This window comes from Ictalurus punctatus, chromosome 8, assembly GCF_001660625.3.
Source record: "Ictalurus punctatus breed USDA103 chromosome 8, Coco_2.0, whole genome shotgun sequence".
Lineage (NCBI taxonomy): Eukaryota > Metazoa > Chordata > Actinopteri > Siluriformes > Ictaluridae > Ictalurus > Ictalurus punctatus.
Genome location: NC_030423.2, coordinates 17924290 through 17943053, shown reverse-complemented (window position 1 = coordinate 17943053; position 18764 = coordinate 17924290). Strand labels below are relative to the sequence as shown.

At 38.4% G+C, this 18764-nt stretch overlaps 1 protein-coding gene across 1 annotated transcript in view; it reads left to right on the top strand.

The window, feature by feature from the left end:
- dock4 (dedicator of cytokinesis 4) overlaps positions 1–18764 on the top strand; it is a 90551-nt gene that overhangs the window by 9417 nt on the left and 62370 nt on the right. The window contains exons 2-6 of the mRNA XM_017473794.3: positions 14471–14554; positions 16169–16209; positions 17399–17454; positions 17751–17847; positions 18586–18734. Coding sequence (XP_017329283.1) covers positions 14471–14554; positions 16169–16209; positions 17399–17454; positions 17751–17847; positions 18586–18734 — 427 coding nt within the window. The remainder of the gene's footprint in view (positions 1–14470; positions 14555–16168; positions 16210–17398; positions 17455–17750; positions 17848–18585; positions 18735–18764) is intronic.

Below are 18764 nucleotides of genomic sequence, written 5' to 3'. Positions count from 1 at the left end.
CATACCGGTTAAAAGATCTAGCCCGTACACAAGAGGACATAACAGTGATTTATATCACCATACATGACATAACAGTCATGTCTAACCCTGTAAATGACATGACGTAACAGTTTTCGTGCGATAGCGCAGCATATGATGCAGCAGGTAGTGTTTCTGGCTTACAGCTTCAGGATTTGATCCTGAGCTCAGGTTACTGTCTCTATGTATTTACACATGTCCCTCCCATGTCTGTGTGGGTTTCGTCTGGGTTCTCTGGTTTCTACTCAGCTCCTAGTGTCATTCTAGTAGGTGGATTGGGCATTTTATTTTATTCTAAATTGACCCTAGTTGTGAAAACGTGTGCACGGTGTCCTGTGATCGACTGGCATCCTATTCATGGTGCGTTCCTGCCTAATGCCTAGTTTTACACCATGATCCTGACCAGTGTAAAGCAGTTACTGAATGGTGAATGAAGAGATGAATGGTCGAAAAATAGAATTACACTATCAGTGCATTCGCCATGGCACATAACTCCTATAACAAATGTGAAGAGGAAAAAAAAACTATGCACTCTCATTAACTGTGCAGTGATGCAGGATAGTCATTTTGCTGTCACTTCCTAAAACAGTAGAAACACTGAGTCAACAATGACACTCCTAAGTGACTCATAGCCTGGTCTCTAGCACATAACCTTAACTTCTGCAAGCAGAATGAGGTAAACATTGGCTTTGTGTAATTATATATATATATATATATATGTGTGTATATTTAAATATTGACCATCCATGCAAAATGTATGACCCAAAGCCACTTCCTGTTCAGAAAACTGCACGCTCTTTGTGTCTGGCTCAGCAGTCGAACTCCGCGTCCTCCACCTGCATATCCTCCTGGATCTATTCCTGTAGTACTGCTCACACCTCTAAAAAGGAAAATGGGCTGTGACAGCCTGGTATTTGATTCACGTTGTGGGCTGTGTTGCCTGGCAGATATTGGTATGGGATATTGGTATGTCTCTGGAGAGCTCAAATTTCATCACTATACAGCATCTCCAGCAAAATTTTTCCCAATAGGTTTCAATTGGAGTTCATTGTTTTTTTTGTCCAGAAGAGACTGCTGCGTGCGGTTGGTTGGACTTTAATTCTGCAGAATCATGAAAAGGCACCAGCAAAGATATACTAAAATAAAAGTACTTCCAAATTCTGTAGTACATTTTTTTCACTTTATTTATTAATTAAATTTTTATACATATTCCAGCTTTTCAGCCTTTATATTTCTCATTCCATAACCTCAGACAGACTGAGGCTTGACCTTGTCTAAACGTTTCCAACTTTTCCCAGCTGTCAAAGCATCATGTAGAGTAATCACTTCGATGTGGAAGGTGTTTGAAAAGAGCTCCTGTTTGCTGGCTAAACAGCTCGGTTTCTGGCTTGTTGGCTGCTGTCAGGTCTTTTAGTCTGATGATCACCATGAGTAATGTTGAAGCTGTCAGGTGAAGAGAATCATTTTAACCATCAATTCAATTTGATAAAAAAATCCTCTCCTTATAAATTGGTAATACAGTGACTTTTGAGTGGAAATGGTTGATATTAAGCTGCTAATGGGTTTATAACACTTTAATACAGATTTGCTTTAATTGTAACACATACTGTATACTACATATCATAGATTTGCAACAGTGCACCAGTGAAAGTGTGGCCATTGTGCCTGTTAGTCCCAGTGAAGGAAGTGTGGCCTCTGTCCCTATTAGTCCTAGTAAAGGACGTGTGGCCTCTGTGTCTGTCTCATTGAAGGAGGTGTGGCCTCTGTCAGTCTCACTGAAGGAGGTGTGGCCTTAGTGCCAGTATCAGTGAAGGAGGTGTGGTCGCTTTGCCTGTCAGTACCAATAAAGGGGGTGTGGCCTCTGTGTCAGTCCCAATGAAGGAGGTGTAGCCTCTTTGTCAGTCCCAGTGCAGGAGGTGTGGCCTCTGTGCCTGTCAGTAGTAAAGTAGGAATGGTCCCTGTACCTATCAGTCCTAGGAAGTTGACATGGCCTCCAGTGGAGAGGTTGCAGCCTCTGAATTTGTTAATTCCTCAGTGTTTATTTTGTTTTTATATTTTTTAAGGAGGCCTTTTTATCTGTCAGTCTCGGTAAAGTTGGTGTTGGCTTCCACTTGTCAAAGCCTTTGCTTAAAATCTATATTAAAATCTAACTGTCTGCATTGCACTGTATTGCATTGTTAACAAAATATGCACTAAATCATTTTTCTATTAAATTGTTGATTTGCTACTTTAAATGTCTCTTCTGTACATCAGATAATCACTTATCATAATGCACATTATATCATCTCAGAAGGACAGATACAAGTGGATGTGTTCTTTCACTATTATTGATTGATTTGATCCTACTGACACTCAGTCGATAACAACTTAATCCAGCAAATGTTTTGCCAAGGAGTAATTGGAAACACTTAGCAAAAGCATTAGCAAGCCTAATTAATTAATGCAGTCGACTCATCTGCTGCTCACTGCTCCAATTTCTGTTCGCTGAGCATGGAGAGGGTGTTTCTCCTCTCAGAACGTGCATCATGTTGATAGATTTAGCGAATAACACACTTAGCTGTTTTCAAAACACAGAGACAGACTCTTTAGGCTGGCAGGAGACGTTGTTTTCTCAGGCATCTGGCACAACGCGTTCGAGAGAATGGCAGCAGATCCCGTAAGACAGAGTTCAGTACATTCTCTCCTCCTCTCTCCTCCTGTCTTTCCCTCTGTCTGGATGTCTCTCACGTACACACAAAGATACACACACACGCACAGATACAATGTGCCCGGGCGCAGTTACACACAGTCTCTCCATCTTTTTTCATTCCTGTTGCCATGTTGCCTGGTGACACGCTCTTTATGCAGTTCTCCATGGAGAGTAACTACACGAGCTCACACACTCGTCAGTGTGAAAGAACAGAGCTCGACATTACTGACACACGTACATCCATCCAATCCCTGAAGCATAATTTATATCAGCACAGTCTGGAGTCTTATTACATTTTTTTATACAATAATTCCCTGCTGTGAAATGCTACATGTCAGCAGTGACAGGTGTGCAGTATTGCTCCTGTTTGTGTGTGTCTATGTGTGTGTGTCTATGTGCGTGTCTTTCAGAGGCACACTGCAGAGCTGCAGCTAATCCAAGCCACTGGTGACAAAAACTTTTTCCTCAGTGTGATGGGTTTTAGGCAGTTGCATCAATGCTTTCTAGATTTAACTGTTCTATTAAATCCACTTAATACATTTTCAGAAGTCACACATTTAACCGAAATATGATAGATTTGACCAGATTTGATTAAAGGTGGTATCAGTTATTTTTGAGTCACAATACACATTTTTCTCACCTTCAGCAGCTGTCAGTAAAGTATCTGGTGATAGAATAAATTTGTTAATTGGCAACAAAACAAAATATAGTGGACCACCAACATCCAACCAATCAGGACATCTGTTCTTCTCTTGTCTCCTGTCACTCATGTTGCTTGTCAATTCAGAAAGCTCCTTGTCTACCATTCAGGCGTTCAAACCAAGGCAGCATGTCTAAGTTTTACAGCTGTGGCTTTGGAAAAACATGAAGAAAAGGCTGTATTTGTTTCAATATTTTCTGTTTTAAATCAGTCTTCAGTGAATTTCTGCAAAAATGGGAAACTATGCCTTTAACTATTGCTTTAAGTGTGCTTTAATACTGTAATTCTATACAGTCCCTATTATTCTTGGATATAAAAAAAAGCATAATGTACTGCTGTTTTACATTTGCTGATTTGGCTGACAGGATTGAAGGATGCAGTTGAATGTTATGGATTTTGCTCAAGGACCCAACAGTGGCAGCTTGGCTTTTCTGTGATTTGAGCTCACAACCTTCCGATTAGTAACCCAAAACATTAACCACTGAGCCGCCACTCCTACTATTTTGTATTTTTCCAAATAAGAGAAATGTGAAATGTGTGTGTGTATCCTTTAATAAGACAGTAATAACTTAACAATACAAAGGCAAAACCAATAGAAAAATAGTTTGTGAACCAAAGCGCACTGAAAAAGTCAGGTTTTACCTTTGAAGAAGGCAGTGTGTGAATACTGTTGTTATTATTGGGGTTGTGAAGGTCTGGTGAAGCTTGAATATAAAATCAGCTTTACTACAGTTAATAATTCTATAATTAGTCATTGTTATAAGAAACTAATCATTTTTATATACTAAAGCATAATTTCAGTAAACATTCTCATTATTAAGGCAACTTTCTGATTATTATTGTTACGTAAATCATTAACAGGCAGATAATAGCGTATGCCATTTTAATACCTGCCATTAGGTTGTAGTGATTTTGTGCATACAATTTTTGTTCTGTTTGGCTGCAGTACATCACAGTGTGGGTGCAAAGTGAAGAAATTTGCAAACATGCCACCCTCTATTTCGCAGCTTTAGGTAGAAATAGCCCATACTGCATATTCATTGAGGCAAACATGCAAAACGGACAAGATGTGCTGTTTTGCTCATGTGTAAAATAGTCACCCATTTTATCAAGTAGAGGTCAACTGATGGTGGATTTTACCAATAACTAAGTTGGGCAGTAGCTGCTGATAAACGATTAATCACCTGATTTAACATTGATACTGAATGAAAAGATAACACTCAAAGTAAAATATTGCTGAACTTTATTATAAATATAAACAGTACTGACTGTACCATGAAAATGTACTGTACATTTTCAAATGAAATAAAAGTTATAAATATTACAGTAAATAAAAGCTGTACATCCAAATTGAACCAAAAAGTAACACTCCAAATAACCAATAAAAATACAGACATCCAAAATGATTTAAAAAAAACAAAAAAAAAACACTTCAAATAACACAACAAAATTGATCAGTTTTTATTTCGCCTCTAGAGGATGCTCTCATACTGTATAATGACAGCAGACCCTTCTCAGCTGCTCCCGCAATGGACACAACCGTGAAAAGCTATCAGCGTGGAATTTTGCAGAAAACTGATAGTTCCAACAATCTGTTATCAGTTCTGATTAATCAGCAAAATCGGTCGACCTCTACTATCAAGTTGCTTTTCTTCATTTTGGGGTATGTGCATTTTTGCAGCCAACTACTTGTAACATATTCCAATCAACAATTATAATTATTTATAATTACTACTTTCAGATTTATTCCATTATTTCTCCATTATTCCAGCTAACTAATACAAAGGTGATCAAAATGATTTTTCTGAAATACTTGACTTGTTTAAGTCTCTTTCAACCTTTCAGACAGAGAACATTCTTAATCTATGAAAGAACTTACATCAACAGATTTTAGCAACTGTAGCAGAAAAGATTATTTCTTATTACACAAGGCTGTGACATGCATTTATTATTTTTCTGATTTATCACCTTCACAACAGGCTTGTGGTTTTCAAATATTGGGCGTAATTTAGAGCGATGATATTTTGCTTCAGAGACAAACACACACATGGACTGAGTCTTACAAATGAGCTCATTTATCCTGCTGTGCTGCTCGTTTGTCTTCTCACTCTCAGTATTCATCAAGATTGTGTTTTTGGGGTTTTACGGAGTGACCCAGTTTAGCATGATATGTATGTGGAGTGCATAGACCTCTCACCAGCTCATCCTCTCTTCTCAAGCTTGCAGTGAATAGGTCAGTGAAAATGCTGACCTATTTGCCACAAAAAGCTTCACTGATGCTCTCTCTGTCATGGGTCATGGTTTGTGTCGTAATGCAAGTTTTGCATTAAATGTTAAATAAATCATCACTAAATCACCACTTGGTTTGCTCTTTCCGAGCTGGCGCATTGGAAGGAGAAACGAAAGTGAGAAGTCAAACATTTGCATTTGACAATGCTAAGCTTGCAGTATGCGCACATTTGATGAACAAGGATCGCAGGAATGGTGTATACTCTGCACATGTGTCTTTGCATGTGGGAGTAGTGGAGGAGATGTGGTTTACGTAATGCATAGGTTAGCAACCCACACGCCATGCTTTGGAATCCAGCGTTTGTCAAATATTAAATAACAAACAGGCTTTAATGAACACACTTAAGATCAGCCTGCTGATGGAGGTTCTTTAATGACATGCATCAAAAGGATGGATGTTACTGTTTTCCTACAGACTGAAGTATCTGCGTTCTCAAGCCTGCGAATGGACATGTTAAAACACTAAATGTAGCAGTAGAGAGCTCAGTGAGATCGGAACACTCTGGAATCTTGTCCTCTCTGGAAGACTGTATTTATACTGAATTTTCTATTTCCTATTTCACATTATTTTCAATGGGAAAATTATTATACCTATCACACTTAAATATCACTAGAAACACCTAAAAACTGTCCATCCATCCATCCATCCATCCATCCTTCCATCCATCCAGCCTGCTTATCTTACACAGGGTCACAGGGGAACGCAGGGAACTGTGACTATCCCAGGGAACTCGGGGCACAAGGTGGGGGACACCCTAGACAGGGTGCCAACCCATCACAGGGCACAATTGCACGCACACCAACACACCCATTCACACACTACGGACAATTTCATAATTTTCTACAACTCATGTCTTTGGACTTTGGGAGGAAACCAGAGTACCCAGAGGAAACCCGCCAAAGAACGGGGAGAACATGCAAACTCCACACACACAAGGTGGAGGAGGGATTCGAACCCCCTCCATGGTGTGATTGAGTGTGTGTGAGATGCCCTGTAATAGCGAGGCATCCCATTCAGGGTGTATTTCTTGTATCCTGTCTTCCTTGAATAATGCATATATGGAGGATGATGGTGTGAATGAATAAATGAATGATTCCACCCTGTTACAGCTTGCCTGTTTCTAATCCAATATCTTTATTCCTTAGAGCTTTTCTAGGCCTCTTTGCTTTCTTTTCAACCCATATTTTTCAACATTTTGGGAATCATTTTGTAAGACTGCTGACATTTCATTAATTCATTCGTTCATTCATTCAGTCATTCGTTCATTCATCTTCAGTGAGCACTTTATCCCGATCAGGGTGCTGGTGGATCTGGAGTCTATCCTGGGAACACTGGGCATGAGACGAGTATCCACCATTAACACACATTCACACACTCATTTACACCTACGGTCACTTTAGCCTAAAGAAATCCACCTACTGGTATGTTTTTTGGGAGATGAAGTAAAACCAGAGCCCTGAGGAAACTCATATGGACACGGGGAGAACATGCAGAACTCCACACACAGTAACATGGTCAAACAGGATCAAACCTGGCACCCTGGAGCTGTGAGATGGAGCAATACTTCCACAGCATTAACTTCATTTAATTGCTTAAATTTTAATTTCACAACAGTAACGAAACATAAACATGACAGTTGTGCTGATGCCATAGACTGTTTTGACTCCATTTTTTGGCTGGGTAGGAATTTAGGGCACAGGAGTCAGGCCTTTGAATTACAGAGCTGTCTGTTCTTTTTATTTTTAAACTCAAAGGCTAAAAGGTGCTTTTCAGCACAACTCATGTAATAAAAAACAGTTTTGCTGCTTGAATCGGTTCAAATTAGTTCATCTCTGCATTTTTAGCTTGTTGTTTTTTTTTTGGACAAATCCAGTTATCATAATCAAAGTCAGAACACAAACAGACAACTTCACACAAGGATAATCCATTTGAAAACAAGAACATGAGCATGGCCAAAAACCAGGAAAAATAGAAACAAAGAATAAGCCTTGGACTTACAGACAAAAGGCAGTATTTGCAATGAGACAAAGACACAAAAGAGTATAAATAGACAAAAAACAAAAAACACAGAACAACTGGACATAGCAGTGACAGGGCAGGGGTAGAGACATGGCTGGAATCAAAACAAATGTACATTTCCGGTCATAAGCACATAACTTAACCTCAAAACAAGTTAGCTCTGGTTGCACTGTAAATTTGGAATTTGTGACATCTGCTATAAACAATGCACAGGTGTAGACAATCACTCATTATCTGCTTGTTCTCTCTAACCCCTACCTCCTTCTTCAATGCTTGACCGCACGCTCTCTGTCACAACTGCTGTATATACCATACACCATATACAGTCTGTGACTGACTTTTTTTCAGGGTTCATTAATTTAAAGAAAATAATATTTTGACTAATTTAAAGGAGAGGTTTTGTTATTTTTAAAGCCCTTTGCTGCCTGCAAAGTAACTCTTATTACATTTAAAAGGTTGCAGAGCAGTTGCATTTAAAAGATTGACAAGCCTTCCCCTTTCTATCAACCAATGCCGCAGCTTCTAGTAAAACTAAAACATAAGTTGCCTTTTGAGGAAATGGGGCATTGATTTCAGGGCCAGAAAAATATAAACAAAAGGCCAGTTTTTAACAAATTGAACCCTTCAAATGGTAATATTGACAATAAATGACATCTTAAGGAATCTTTGACAGTGAAACTACACCGATCAGCAATAACATTAAACCACCTGCCTAATATTGTGTATGTTCCCCTTGTGCTGGCAAAACAGCTCTGATCCATCAAGGCATGGACTCCACAAAACCTCTGAAGGTGTGCTGTGGTATCTGCAAATCCTTTAAGTCCTGTAAGTTGCAAGGTGGGGCCTCCATGGATCAGACATGCTTGTCCAGGACATCCCACGGATGCTCAATTGGAATGAGAGCTGAGGAATTTGAGTCCAAGTCAACACCTTGAACTCTGTCATATTCCTCAAACCTTTCCTGAACAATTTTTCCTGAACAATGCAGTGAGCATTATCCTACCGCCATTATGGAATACCGTTGTCAGAAGGAGTATACTTGGTCTGCAACAATGTTTAGGTAGGTGGTACGTGTCAAAGTGAAATCCAAATGAATGCCAGGACACAAGGATTCCCAGAACATCACCCAGAATATTTCCAATAGTGCATCCTGGTGCCATCTCTTCCCCAGGTAAGCAATGCACACACACACACTCAGTCATCCACATGATGTAAAAGTAAATGTGAGTCATCAGACCAGGCCACCTTCTTCCATTGCTCCATGGTCCAGTTCTCACGTGGCCATTGTAGATACTTCTGGTGGTGGATACTTCTGGTGGTGGATACTTCTGGTGGATACTTCTCATCAGCATGGGCACTCTGACTGGTCTGCACTGTGTGTTCTGACATATCATAGCCAGCGTTGTATTAGAAATAGCTATGATAATAGCTATGATAGAAATAGCCAGCCATTTCTGTCATAGCCAGCATTAACTTTTTCAGCAATTTGTGCTTCAGTAGCTCTTCTGTGGGATCGGACCAGACAGGCTAGCCATCGCTCCCCATGCACATCAGTCGGCAGTTCGCCAGTCCTTCCTTGGACCACTTTTGGTACTAACCACTGCATATTGGGAACATCCCACAAGACCTGCTGTTTTTGGAGATGCTCTGACACAGTTGTGTAGCCATCACAATTTGGCACTTGTCAAAGTCACTCAGATCCTTACACTTGCCCATTTTTCCTGCTTTCAACACATCAACTTCAAGAACTGACTGTTCATTTGCTGCCTAATATATCCCACCCCTTGACAGGTGCCACTGTAACAAGATAATCGTTATTATTTACTTCACATGTCAGTGGATTTAATGCTATGGCTGATGGTGTACAGTAGATACTTAATAAAATGCTTTATGATAAATAACTGAACAACAATCTGGGACTTTAAGGTGGTTAAATATGCATTTGTGCTCTACCATTTCATGTTTTATACTGTAAATTGGGCATACAGTACATAATTGGACTGGATTCATAGAAGACACTTGTTTTCAACTGAGCAATTGTTTCTTTATTTTTATTATAGTCACCGTTAATTATTTGTGAATGCTGTGTATGACTGCGTATGAGTTCCTTCATCATACAGCAGAGTGCAGGGAAATGAGAAAGCCTTAGCAACAGGGAGATGATGCAACTGCTGCTCAGGCTTTTCACACTCTGGGCTTTTTGCCATGCCAAATGGTAAATATTACACACACTCATCATACACACACACACAAACACACACACACAGTTTCACAACAGTCTAATGCACAAGTTTTACTGGTCCTAAGCTTTTGTGCTAAAAGTTTTATTGCACTGTTTTAGAAATTAAGCCCAGAAAACCTTCAGGAATTAATTAATTGTGTTATTCTGTTTGCTTAATAATAGCAGCATGTAGAACCCAGGACTGTGAAGCTTTTTCCACTTTGCTTACCTAATTAATGTTCCCATAACCTTTCCAGGAGACTTTTGTATGTGAGATACTGTCAGCATTACGAAATATTAGCTTTCCAAGTCAGACAGTGTGTCTGCTGTGTCTGGACTTACAGTAGTGTAATGTGGTCTCAGGGGCATTGAAGCGAGTGTTTTGAAGCTTAGCACCTGCTGGCATGTCTGAGATGAGCTGTGGGCCATCAGACGTCTATGCCAGGCAGTGGTGTGTGTCTGCAGTATGATCAGCAGGACCGTGAAAAAGCGTTTCGCACTAATACACACCCCAGTGTGTTCGTCACCACTCAACAGACCCTGTTTACAGGAATAGGTCCGAGAACTAAAATTAAATTTACACAATTACCCCAAATCCTTCAGCCAAGACATGTTTGGGGGTTGATACTTGCTCCTTCTTTTGTACTGAAGCTACAAGTACTGAAGCTAATAAATAATGGAAGCCTGTTCCACCTAAAAGTGGGCCTTGCTGGTTTAGTACACAGTGTGGCTTGCTGTAATGTTTAAACATGATGAAAACGTTTAAACCTTGTGTAGAAGCAGCCATCTTGGACCATGAGAATCACTTTAATCTTCAGCGTGGTGCAATGATGGTTTTGTGATATTAAATGCAAGCTAAAAATTACACTGTTATGATCTAACCTCAGTGAGGTTAGAACTACATGCAAGACTGATATCTGAAGCTGGAAGTTTTGCATATTACAATATAATTTCACTTATTTAGGAACAAGTTAATGAGATTTTGGTTGACAGAATTGAAATGAAAGCAAAATCAAAAAACTCGCCAAATTTAAGCTGGAGCTTGCAATTTTTCAACATTTTCCACAGATTTCAGCCAAGACGTGTCATGTGACATCATCGCAATGCACATTCAGACAAAGGCCTCTTCGATTCATGCACGTTGAACATGAGTACAGCTAAGAGGTCTCATTTACCAACAGACATCACTGTGAAGGACTGAAATTTTGTGCAATTGTACTGTAATTTAGCCAATTCAAATAGTTTTCCACAAAAAAAAAAAAAACCTACTAACAATTTTGAGAAAAAGCCACCACAAAATCAAGCATTTTGGGCTGCAACAATCGCAGAAAAACTCGGTGAAATCCTGTACGGACTGTATAATACTGCATTCGAATAAAATTCTTAACTTGGAATGTCTGACCTCTGACTAGGAAAAAACAAAGAAACTCTGAATTCCTACTCATTACTCTCAACTCAAATCAACATGGCTGCTGTTCACAGGATCAATAGTAAATGAAGTAGCACCTCTTATCTTTAAATGAGTTAAACTGTATATACTAGTATTTGCTTGAAATCAATCAACATGCAGGTGTATTTGTTTGTTATGTCTATTAGATTTCACAGGTTGCTGTTTTGAGGAGAAAAATATATGCTCATCATCACTCATCAAATATATCACTCATCACAGTTAGATGGCTAGCTTATTGCAGAAGCGCATCTGTGTTCCCAGGGTCCTACGTTCCCCATATCTATATGGCACATAATCAACACATGGTGATTTAAAGTTGGAGTTAGGCTTCAGCATAATTGAGAGCTGGGACATGTTCATACTTAACATTTTGTTCCTTTTATGACCGTTTACTATGTTTTATAGGCTACAGTATGGTTTTTCTTCAGTTTAGACTATAGATTTCAGTATTGTTCATGCATGGAACTGTATGGGTGTATGAATGTACAGTAGATTAACAGCTATTTTTAGAGCAGCACAAATGAGGATTCAGCATGTGCAACCTAGAAAATTTAAGTTTATAACATTCACAAGTTTCAAGTGTGGATGAAGGATGGATTTGAAACTAATGTATGTTGTTATTCATTTAGATGTGTCTTTGGTGTTTAAAGTTAAAAGGTAATAAAGTTAATAGGGCCCTAGAAAATGGATCCTGACTACATAAAACCCTTGGAAAAACTTATTCATTGTGTGAACTGGGGAACAGAGGACCCTGGGAACATAGGAATGGTGATCCATACCTACCCCCCACTTTGTAGCATGGAGCACAAAAGCAATACTTACCACTTCTGAGGTAAATCGAACGAAGCCTTAGTCTCTTAAAAGTAAAAAAAACTTAAAGAAGCTTATTTTGAGCACCAAACATGTCTTGGCAGATCAAACTACATTTAAGTGGAAAACTGAAAATTAATTTGTATTTGTTAAACTGACACTAGATGAAGTGTTTGGCTTTCTGTATAATAGACTGAACTGATGATGGCTACATAATTACATAGTTTCTTTGGTGAAGAAGAGTTCTAATGAAGTGGAAAAAAATGCTTTTTGAACAAGTATTAATAGCAACCATCTAAAATTCGATAGATATTTACAGAGATATAACTGAAGGCATGACACACTGTCTTTGGCGAGTAAACAGGCCTGTCTGTGCGTTACAGGCAGATCTAATACGCCTCCTGTATTGTGTGTGGTTTCTGTAGATTTAATGCTGCAGATTTGTTCCTTTGCTTCAATATGTGTTGGAGAAAAACGCTGACAGGCTGCGGGCGCTGTGTAGCAGATTTGTGGGGTTTTTTCTTCATAAAAAGCTGACATTACTATATAATAGACCTTCTGCTTGCTGGCAGGTGGTGACACGAGCCTTATGAATTGCTACACCATTTCCTGGGATGTTACATATTTATGGATTATGTTATAATGTTTAGGATGATAATTATGTATGTAAGAAGGATTTTTCTGTACGTTTAAGCACTGCTGCCTCCACTGTCCCATACTTTGAGAAGCTTGAGTGTGGGTTACGTAAATGTGAGTGTGGGACAGTGACTAAGTATGGAGTTTGAGATTTAAAAAAAAAAAAAGAAAAATCCAAAATATATCTAAATATAAATCTCTAAAATATTTTTATGCACATTCGGCTAAAGGTGAAGCATCCAGGAGTCCCAGGTAAAAGTAGACACTTTCAGAGTGGTCCAAAAAAAACTGTTTATGTTCTGTTGTAATATTTAGTTTACTACAGTGATGTTGTATGTCCTGCATAACTGTTTAGATAGCATTGTAGCTAGTTAAGTTATGCTAACATTAGCATGCTGGCAATCATTAGCACCTAAAATTCAAATGCTGCATTCAACTTACCTTGGAAGTTGATCTCGAAATGACATGTCATTTTCAACCTCTGTGTGCTCGAGCTACAAAGTTTGCCTTTTGTTATCAACAAGCTATCAAGACAACTGTGATGAATGACGTATATTTGCCTTCTTAAAACACTAAACTGTATAGTCAGTGTTATAGATTTAACAAGCGAATATGTCTGTATAAATGAATCTAAAGCAAATACTTGTATATACAGCATAACCCATTTAAAATAATAATGCTACTTTGTTTATAGTTGATGCTCTGTGCAGCCATGTTGATTTAACATCACGTGCTGAACTCCAAGTTGAGGAAACTGTCCAGAGTTCAAGAGTTAAGGGGGCGTTTGCTTTTTCCTAGTCAGAGGTCGGAAATTACGAGTTATGACCTTTAGTTTAATGCAGCAAAAGTTAGCTGCTTAATAGGAATTTAGCTATTTTAAAAGGAAATTAAAAAAAAAAAAACTTTAGATGCATGTCTCTTCATTTCACTATCACATGGTTTGTGACAGATGACTATGATTAGCAAAACACATGAAGCCAAACACATCTTTTTGAACTGCTGCTCTTGTGGCATCACAGGTCAGTGTAACACACCCGGAGGAAAGCGCTGTCTGCCCTCTTCCACATACATGAGCTCACAGAAGCCCATGATTGGCTAGTGTTGCTGTGATGGACAATGAAGGTCACAGTTGGCTGTGGCATGGTCAGGATTCTAATTTGTGATCTAGAGCTGAGATTTGTATTTAGTGTCTGGATTTTTTATTTATTTATTTATTTATTTATTTATTTTTTAAATCTCTGAAGTGTAATCTGTAATTTCGACCAAATTCTTATCCCGATCAAATTCAAAGGAAACAAAATCCATGGCAAAATATTAATTTATGAAATTCATCACAGAAATAAAAGCATTTTCTTTAATGTGGCATGTGCTGTATATACAGTCATTTCATATTCAAAAACATTTGTCAGCATTCAATCTCCAAAACTAAGGCCTCAAATTGAAACAAAACATTGAAAGAGAAACCCGAACACCGGTGCTGCTTTCCGTATCATTTCAATAGTACGGGAACTGTAATGGTGAAATATAATTCTCGTTGTGAGGAAAGGGTTTAGTCGAGTGTGGTAGCACCCTGTTTCATTTCTGGAGAATCTCTGAAGGATGTGTGATTATTAATAAGCTCCCTGTTGTCATTTCAGTGCTGGCAAACTTTCGTGGAACGGTTCAGCATGGGCTGCCCCTGGAGATTGGAGACACGGTGCAGATTTTGGAGAAATGTGAAGGTAATTAGAAAATATTCTTTGAAAACCCAGGCAGTGCTTACTGAAGTGACGTCTTCTAACAAAGCTCTGAGGTCACTAACAAAGCTCTATAGGACTCTATAGTAGATGAGTATAGTATGTTTAAGGGTAAGTTTACACGTCAACAATGTAGTAAAAACGGAAATGTTTTTCCTTTGCGTTTTTGAAAAGTTTTGTGTATAGACGACAACATTGTCAAAACGATCCCCATTCACACGGATCTGCGAAAACGGCTAAAAACGCTGTATTATGCATGCCAGGCCAGTAGTTGGCGATGTCACTATGTGCCTGCGCACATAAGCATTCACGTCAACGTGTACGCCATATTGATCCGGGCAAGACTACCCTATAAACAAATACAAGTAAACAGGGGAGCTGTGTTTTTTCTGGATAAAAAGCACAATAACGTTTACATTTCTCAAGCAATTTCACTGGTTTATGATCTACGTGGTGTACAAAATAGTTCTGTCTCCAGTTACTTAGAATCTCGATAGTTAGACTTGGAAAATTATTCATTGTCATAAGGAATTGCGAAAACTCATGCTTGTCAAACATAGATTCAGCTTATTTTCCTTGGTTAATACAGTAAATGCTGAGACGTCCCTTATGTATTATAATTTAATGTACATGAAATATGCGTAAAGTTTTTTTCATTATAGAAATGGATTTTTCTGTCTTCAACCCTATCTTTTAGCTTTTCTTGTGCTCCAGGTCAGAATTCTGTTAACAAAGCTCGTTCATTTTTAAATGCTGAAAAAAAATCAAAATAGTGCAAATAGCGATACAGTGGCAGTCAGTCTGCTTTCTATATTTATTAGCAATACAAGGATACAGATATAACCCAAAAGATAATTATAAGATTTTGAATACTCTTCGTTGGTGTACGCGCAGGTTAATAATTTGGTGTATGTAACAAATGTGTCTCCGCTGGTCGTAGTAGTGATGCAGTAAATCTACACTTTGCTGGAGAAGCACAAACACAGTCCTGCAGTTTTGAAGGTCTCGTGCGTTGTTCTGAAGTACTCGCGCGCATGCCTATAGACTGAACACTTAATACACCTGTGCGTAATTTTCAAAAACTTGCACTTTGAAACCTGTTTTCAAAAGTTTGCGATTTCAGGCCCCATAATGCCATCGTCGTGTAAACAAACAGCCAAACCGCATAAAAAGTTTTTTTCCGTTGTCATGTAAACGGCCCCTAAATCTTCTTTCATCTCATTACAATAGCTCCTCATTGGTCTATAAAATATAAACGCATATAGTTCTAATTATAATGAGGTATAATTGTCATTGTAATTATATTAATCCATAATTGCCCATTTGAACAGTGTTGGGTTTTTTTTGGCTATAATCGCTATTTAAAGTACAACAGATTGGAGTAGATGTCACCAGCCTTCTTGTCGATGGCCAGTGCGATCTTTGTATAAATGTTTTTTTCTTACTGCACAAGAACAGAGCATACTCTCTTAGCTTTGCTACTCTTGTGTCGCTCTTGTGCAGTAAAAATCTTTAGCCTTTTTAACTTCCCATAATGAAGGCTGCCTTTTGTCGAAACGGAGATGTGATTTTCTGAAATGTCACCATTTGTCCTTTTAGGATGGTACAGAGGATTCGTTGTAAGGAATCCAAATGTCAAGGTAAGCCGCATCTGTTCTGAGAAACACGGCAGGTCACTGATTGATTGACTTTGAGTATTCTCTCTGTATTGCTTATGCATGCAAACTGTAACAGGAAGAATTCGTTTGCAACTGACAACTCCATTACCTTTACTGTGAGCGACGTGGTGGCATGATGGAGCCCGATACATCACACAAGGCTCTGAAGTGTTTTATTCCTCGTATACCACAGCAGTTTTCTCATTTTTAGTTATTAGAGCATGTTGCACTGTTTATCAGTTTATATAAGATAGTTATTATATAAGACTACATAAGATAGGTTTCCCAGAACACAAAGTAATAACAATTTACACCGATCATCCTGTTCAAACGTTTGCACCCCCCCCGGCTCTTAACGTATCATTTTACTTTCTTGAGCATCAGTGAATGTTTCACCTTTTGTAATAGTTGTGTACGAGTCCCTCAGTCGTCCTCAGAGTGAAAAGATGGATCTCAAAATCATATACTCACTGTTGGAAAGTAGTCAAATATGCAGAATATGCTGGAAAAGCAAAGAATGTGCAGGACGTGGAGGATTTTTCTGAAGAACAGTAGGTAGTTTAACTGCTCAGGACAAACAAGTTACTCTGAACAATTATCACAACACATAAACACAGACGCTGATCATCCAGGTAACAACACACAGTGTTAATAATCAAGCGTACAGGATGTAAACTTTTCAATGCTTCATTTCTGCAAATTCAGTTGTTATTTTGTTTTGTAGACTAGATGTAAACATCTGTTATGTGAAATAGCTTATTCAGGGCAGTACTAAATAAATAAAAAAAACAAAATGCAATTTTTGTGATCCCTCTTTTTTTTAAATTAACATTTTGCAGATTCTGCAAGGCTTATGTAAACTTGTGACCTCAACTGTATAAATAGCATGTACCATGTTTTCTGCAGTGGTCGTAAGATTCATGGATAGTGCTGAAAACGTGTCACCCAAAAAAACCCTCTGTGTGTGATGTCACTGCTGGATATCTTACTTTTGAGTGTACTCTGTGTTCTCACTGAAAGGTCACTGATGCTAATCTGGTACAGGCAGTGAGAATGTTTGCAAGTCAATATGAGTTCAAATGTCACATCCATAATGCTGAAATTGTCCCCATGCAAATGAACGATAAGGAAAGTAATGAAAGTGTTATGTTGTTGTTTTTTTTCTTTTCAGGGAATATTCCCAAGCAGTTACATTCATCTGAAACATGCCCACATTAAGAACAAGGGGTAAGAGCATCTTCTGTTTCTCAGAGTGCTGAATACAGCAGGTGTGTTTATAGGAAGGCTTAAAATCCTACTGAATTAGGTCTGCTGATTAGGATCAAGATTTGAGTCTCACTTTCTAACAGTACATTTGAATAGTGTATTTAATTTTATATATATATATATATATATATATATATATATATATATATATATATATATATATATATATATATATATATATAAGTTGTGGTTTAGGTATTTCTTTTAACAACTCGTGAAAATGTGTGATATATTTTCATGTGTTACTGTACCTACAGGCAGTTTGAGACAGTCATCCCGACAGAGGAGTCGGTCATCACGGAGATGACGGTGACTTTGAGAGACTGGGGAACCATGTGGAAACAGCTCTATGTGGTAATGTAGAAAAAGCAGAATAGTCATATTCATGGAAAATATATATATTATGAATTGAAATGAAAAACCTGAATCTACACTGGTGTCTGAGTAGCACATTGGACCATACTAGGCATTGTGGACACTATTAGTGAATGCACTGAGCAGTTAAGTTTGAATTAAGTGAGTTGAGTTTGCTTGGCTGATATCTGATATACACCACGGATGATGATTGTTCTTATTACTACAATTCTGGTTTTAGGAATAGTTTGGTGAAAAATCCATTTGTATACGATTTACGATTGCTGTCTAAAATTTTTCTTTTTTCTTTGTACTGAAATGATGAGTCTAATGTAGCTAACAATAATAAAAGTTGACGTCAACCAAAACTACTCCATAAACACATGCCAGAAATATCTTTCTGGTACCGTTCAGACTTTTGGAGGTGAAGCCAGGAGGATGGAGAGATACCAAATACACACTATGTCCAAAAAGATATTGGAAATGGGTATCTGCTTGATGCTGTTAAAGAACTGCATGTGCTTTGATGCAGTAATATTTATTAAAAAGTTTTCCATTTGTTTGCTGCATTTTTCCCCCCATTTATTAGTGACATTAAGCTTGGGCTTTGGAAACCAAACATCCAGGATGATCAAGTGTGGGAAACTGTGGAATTGAGATGCAGAACTATTCCTTTAACACTTGTCTGGAAAACAACTCTTGATACTTGCCGACTTTCTCTGTTTTTGTCACCTGCAGAAGAACGAGGCTGAGCTCTTCCACAGACTTTGGCATGTAATGACAGAGATCCTGGAGCTGAGACAGCAGGTCCTGCTCGGTCACCTGACCCATGAGCGCATGACTGACATCAAACAGCACATTGTAGCGAGGCTCGACTGGGGCAACGAGTGAGTGTCATGAGATAAGCGCCTCAGGAA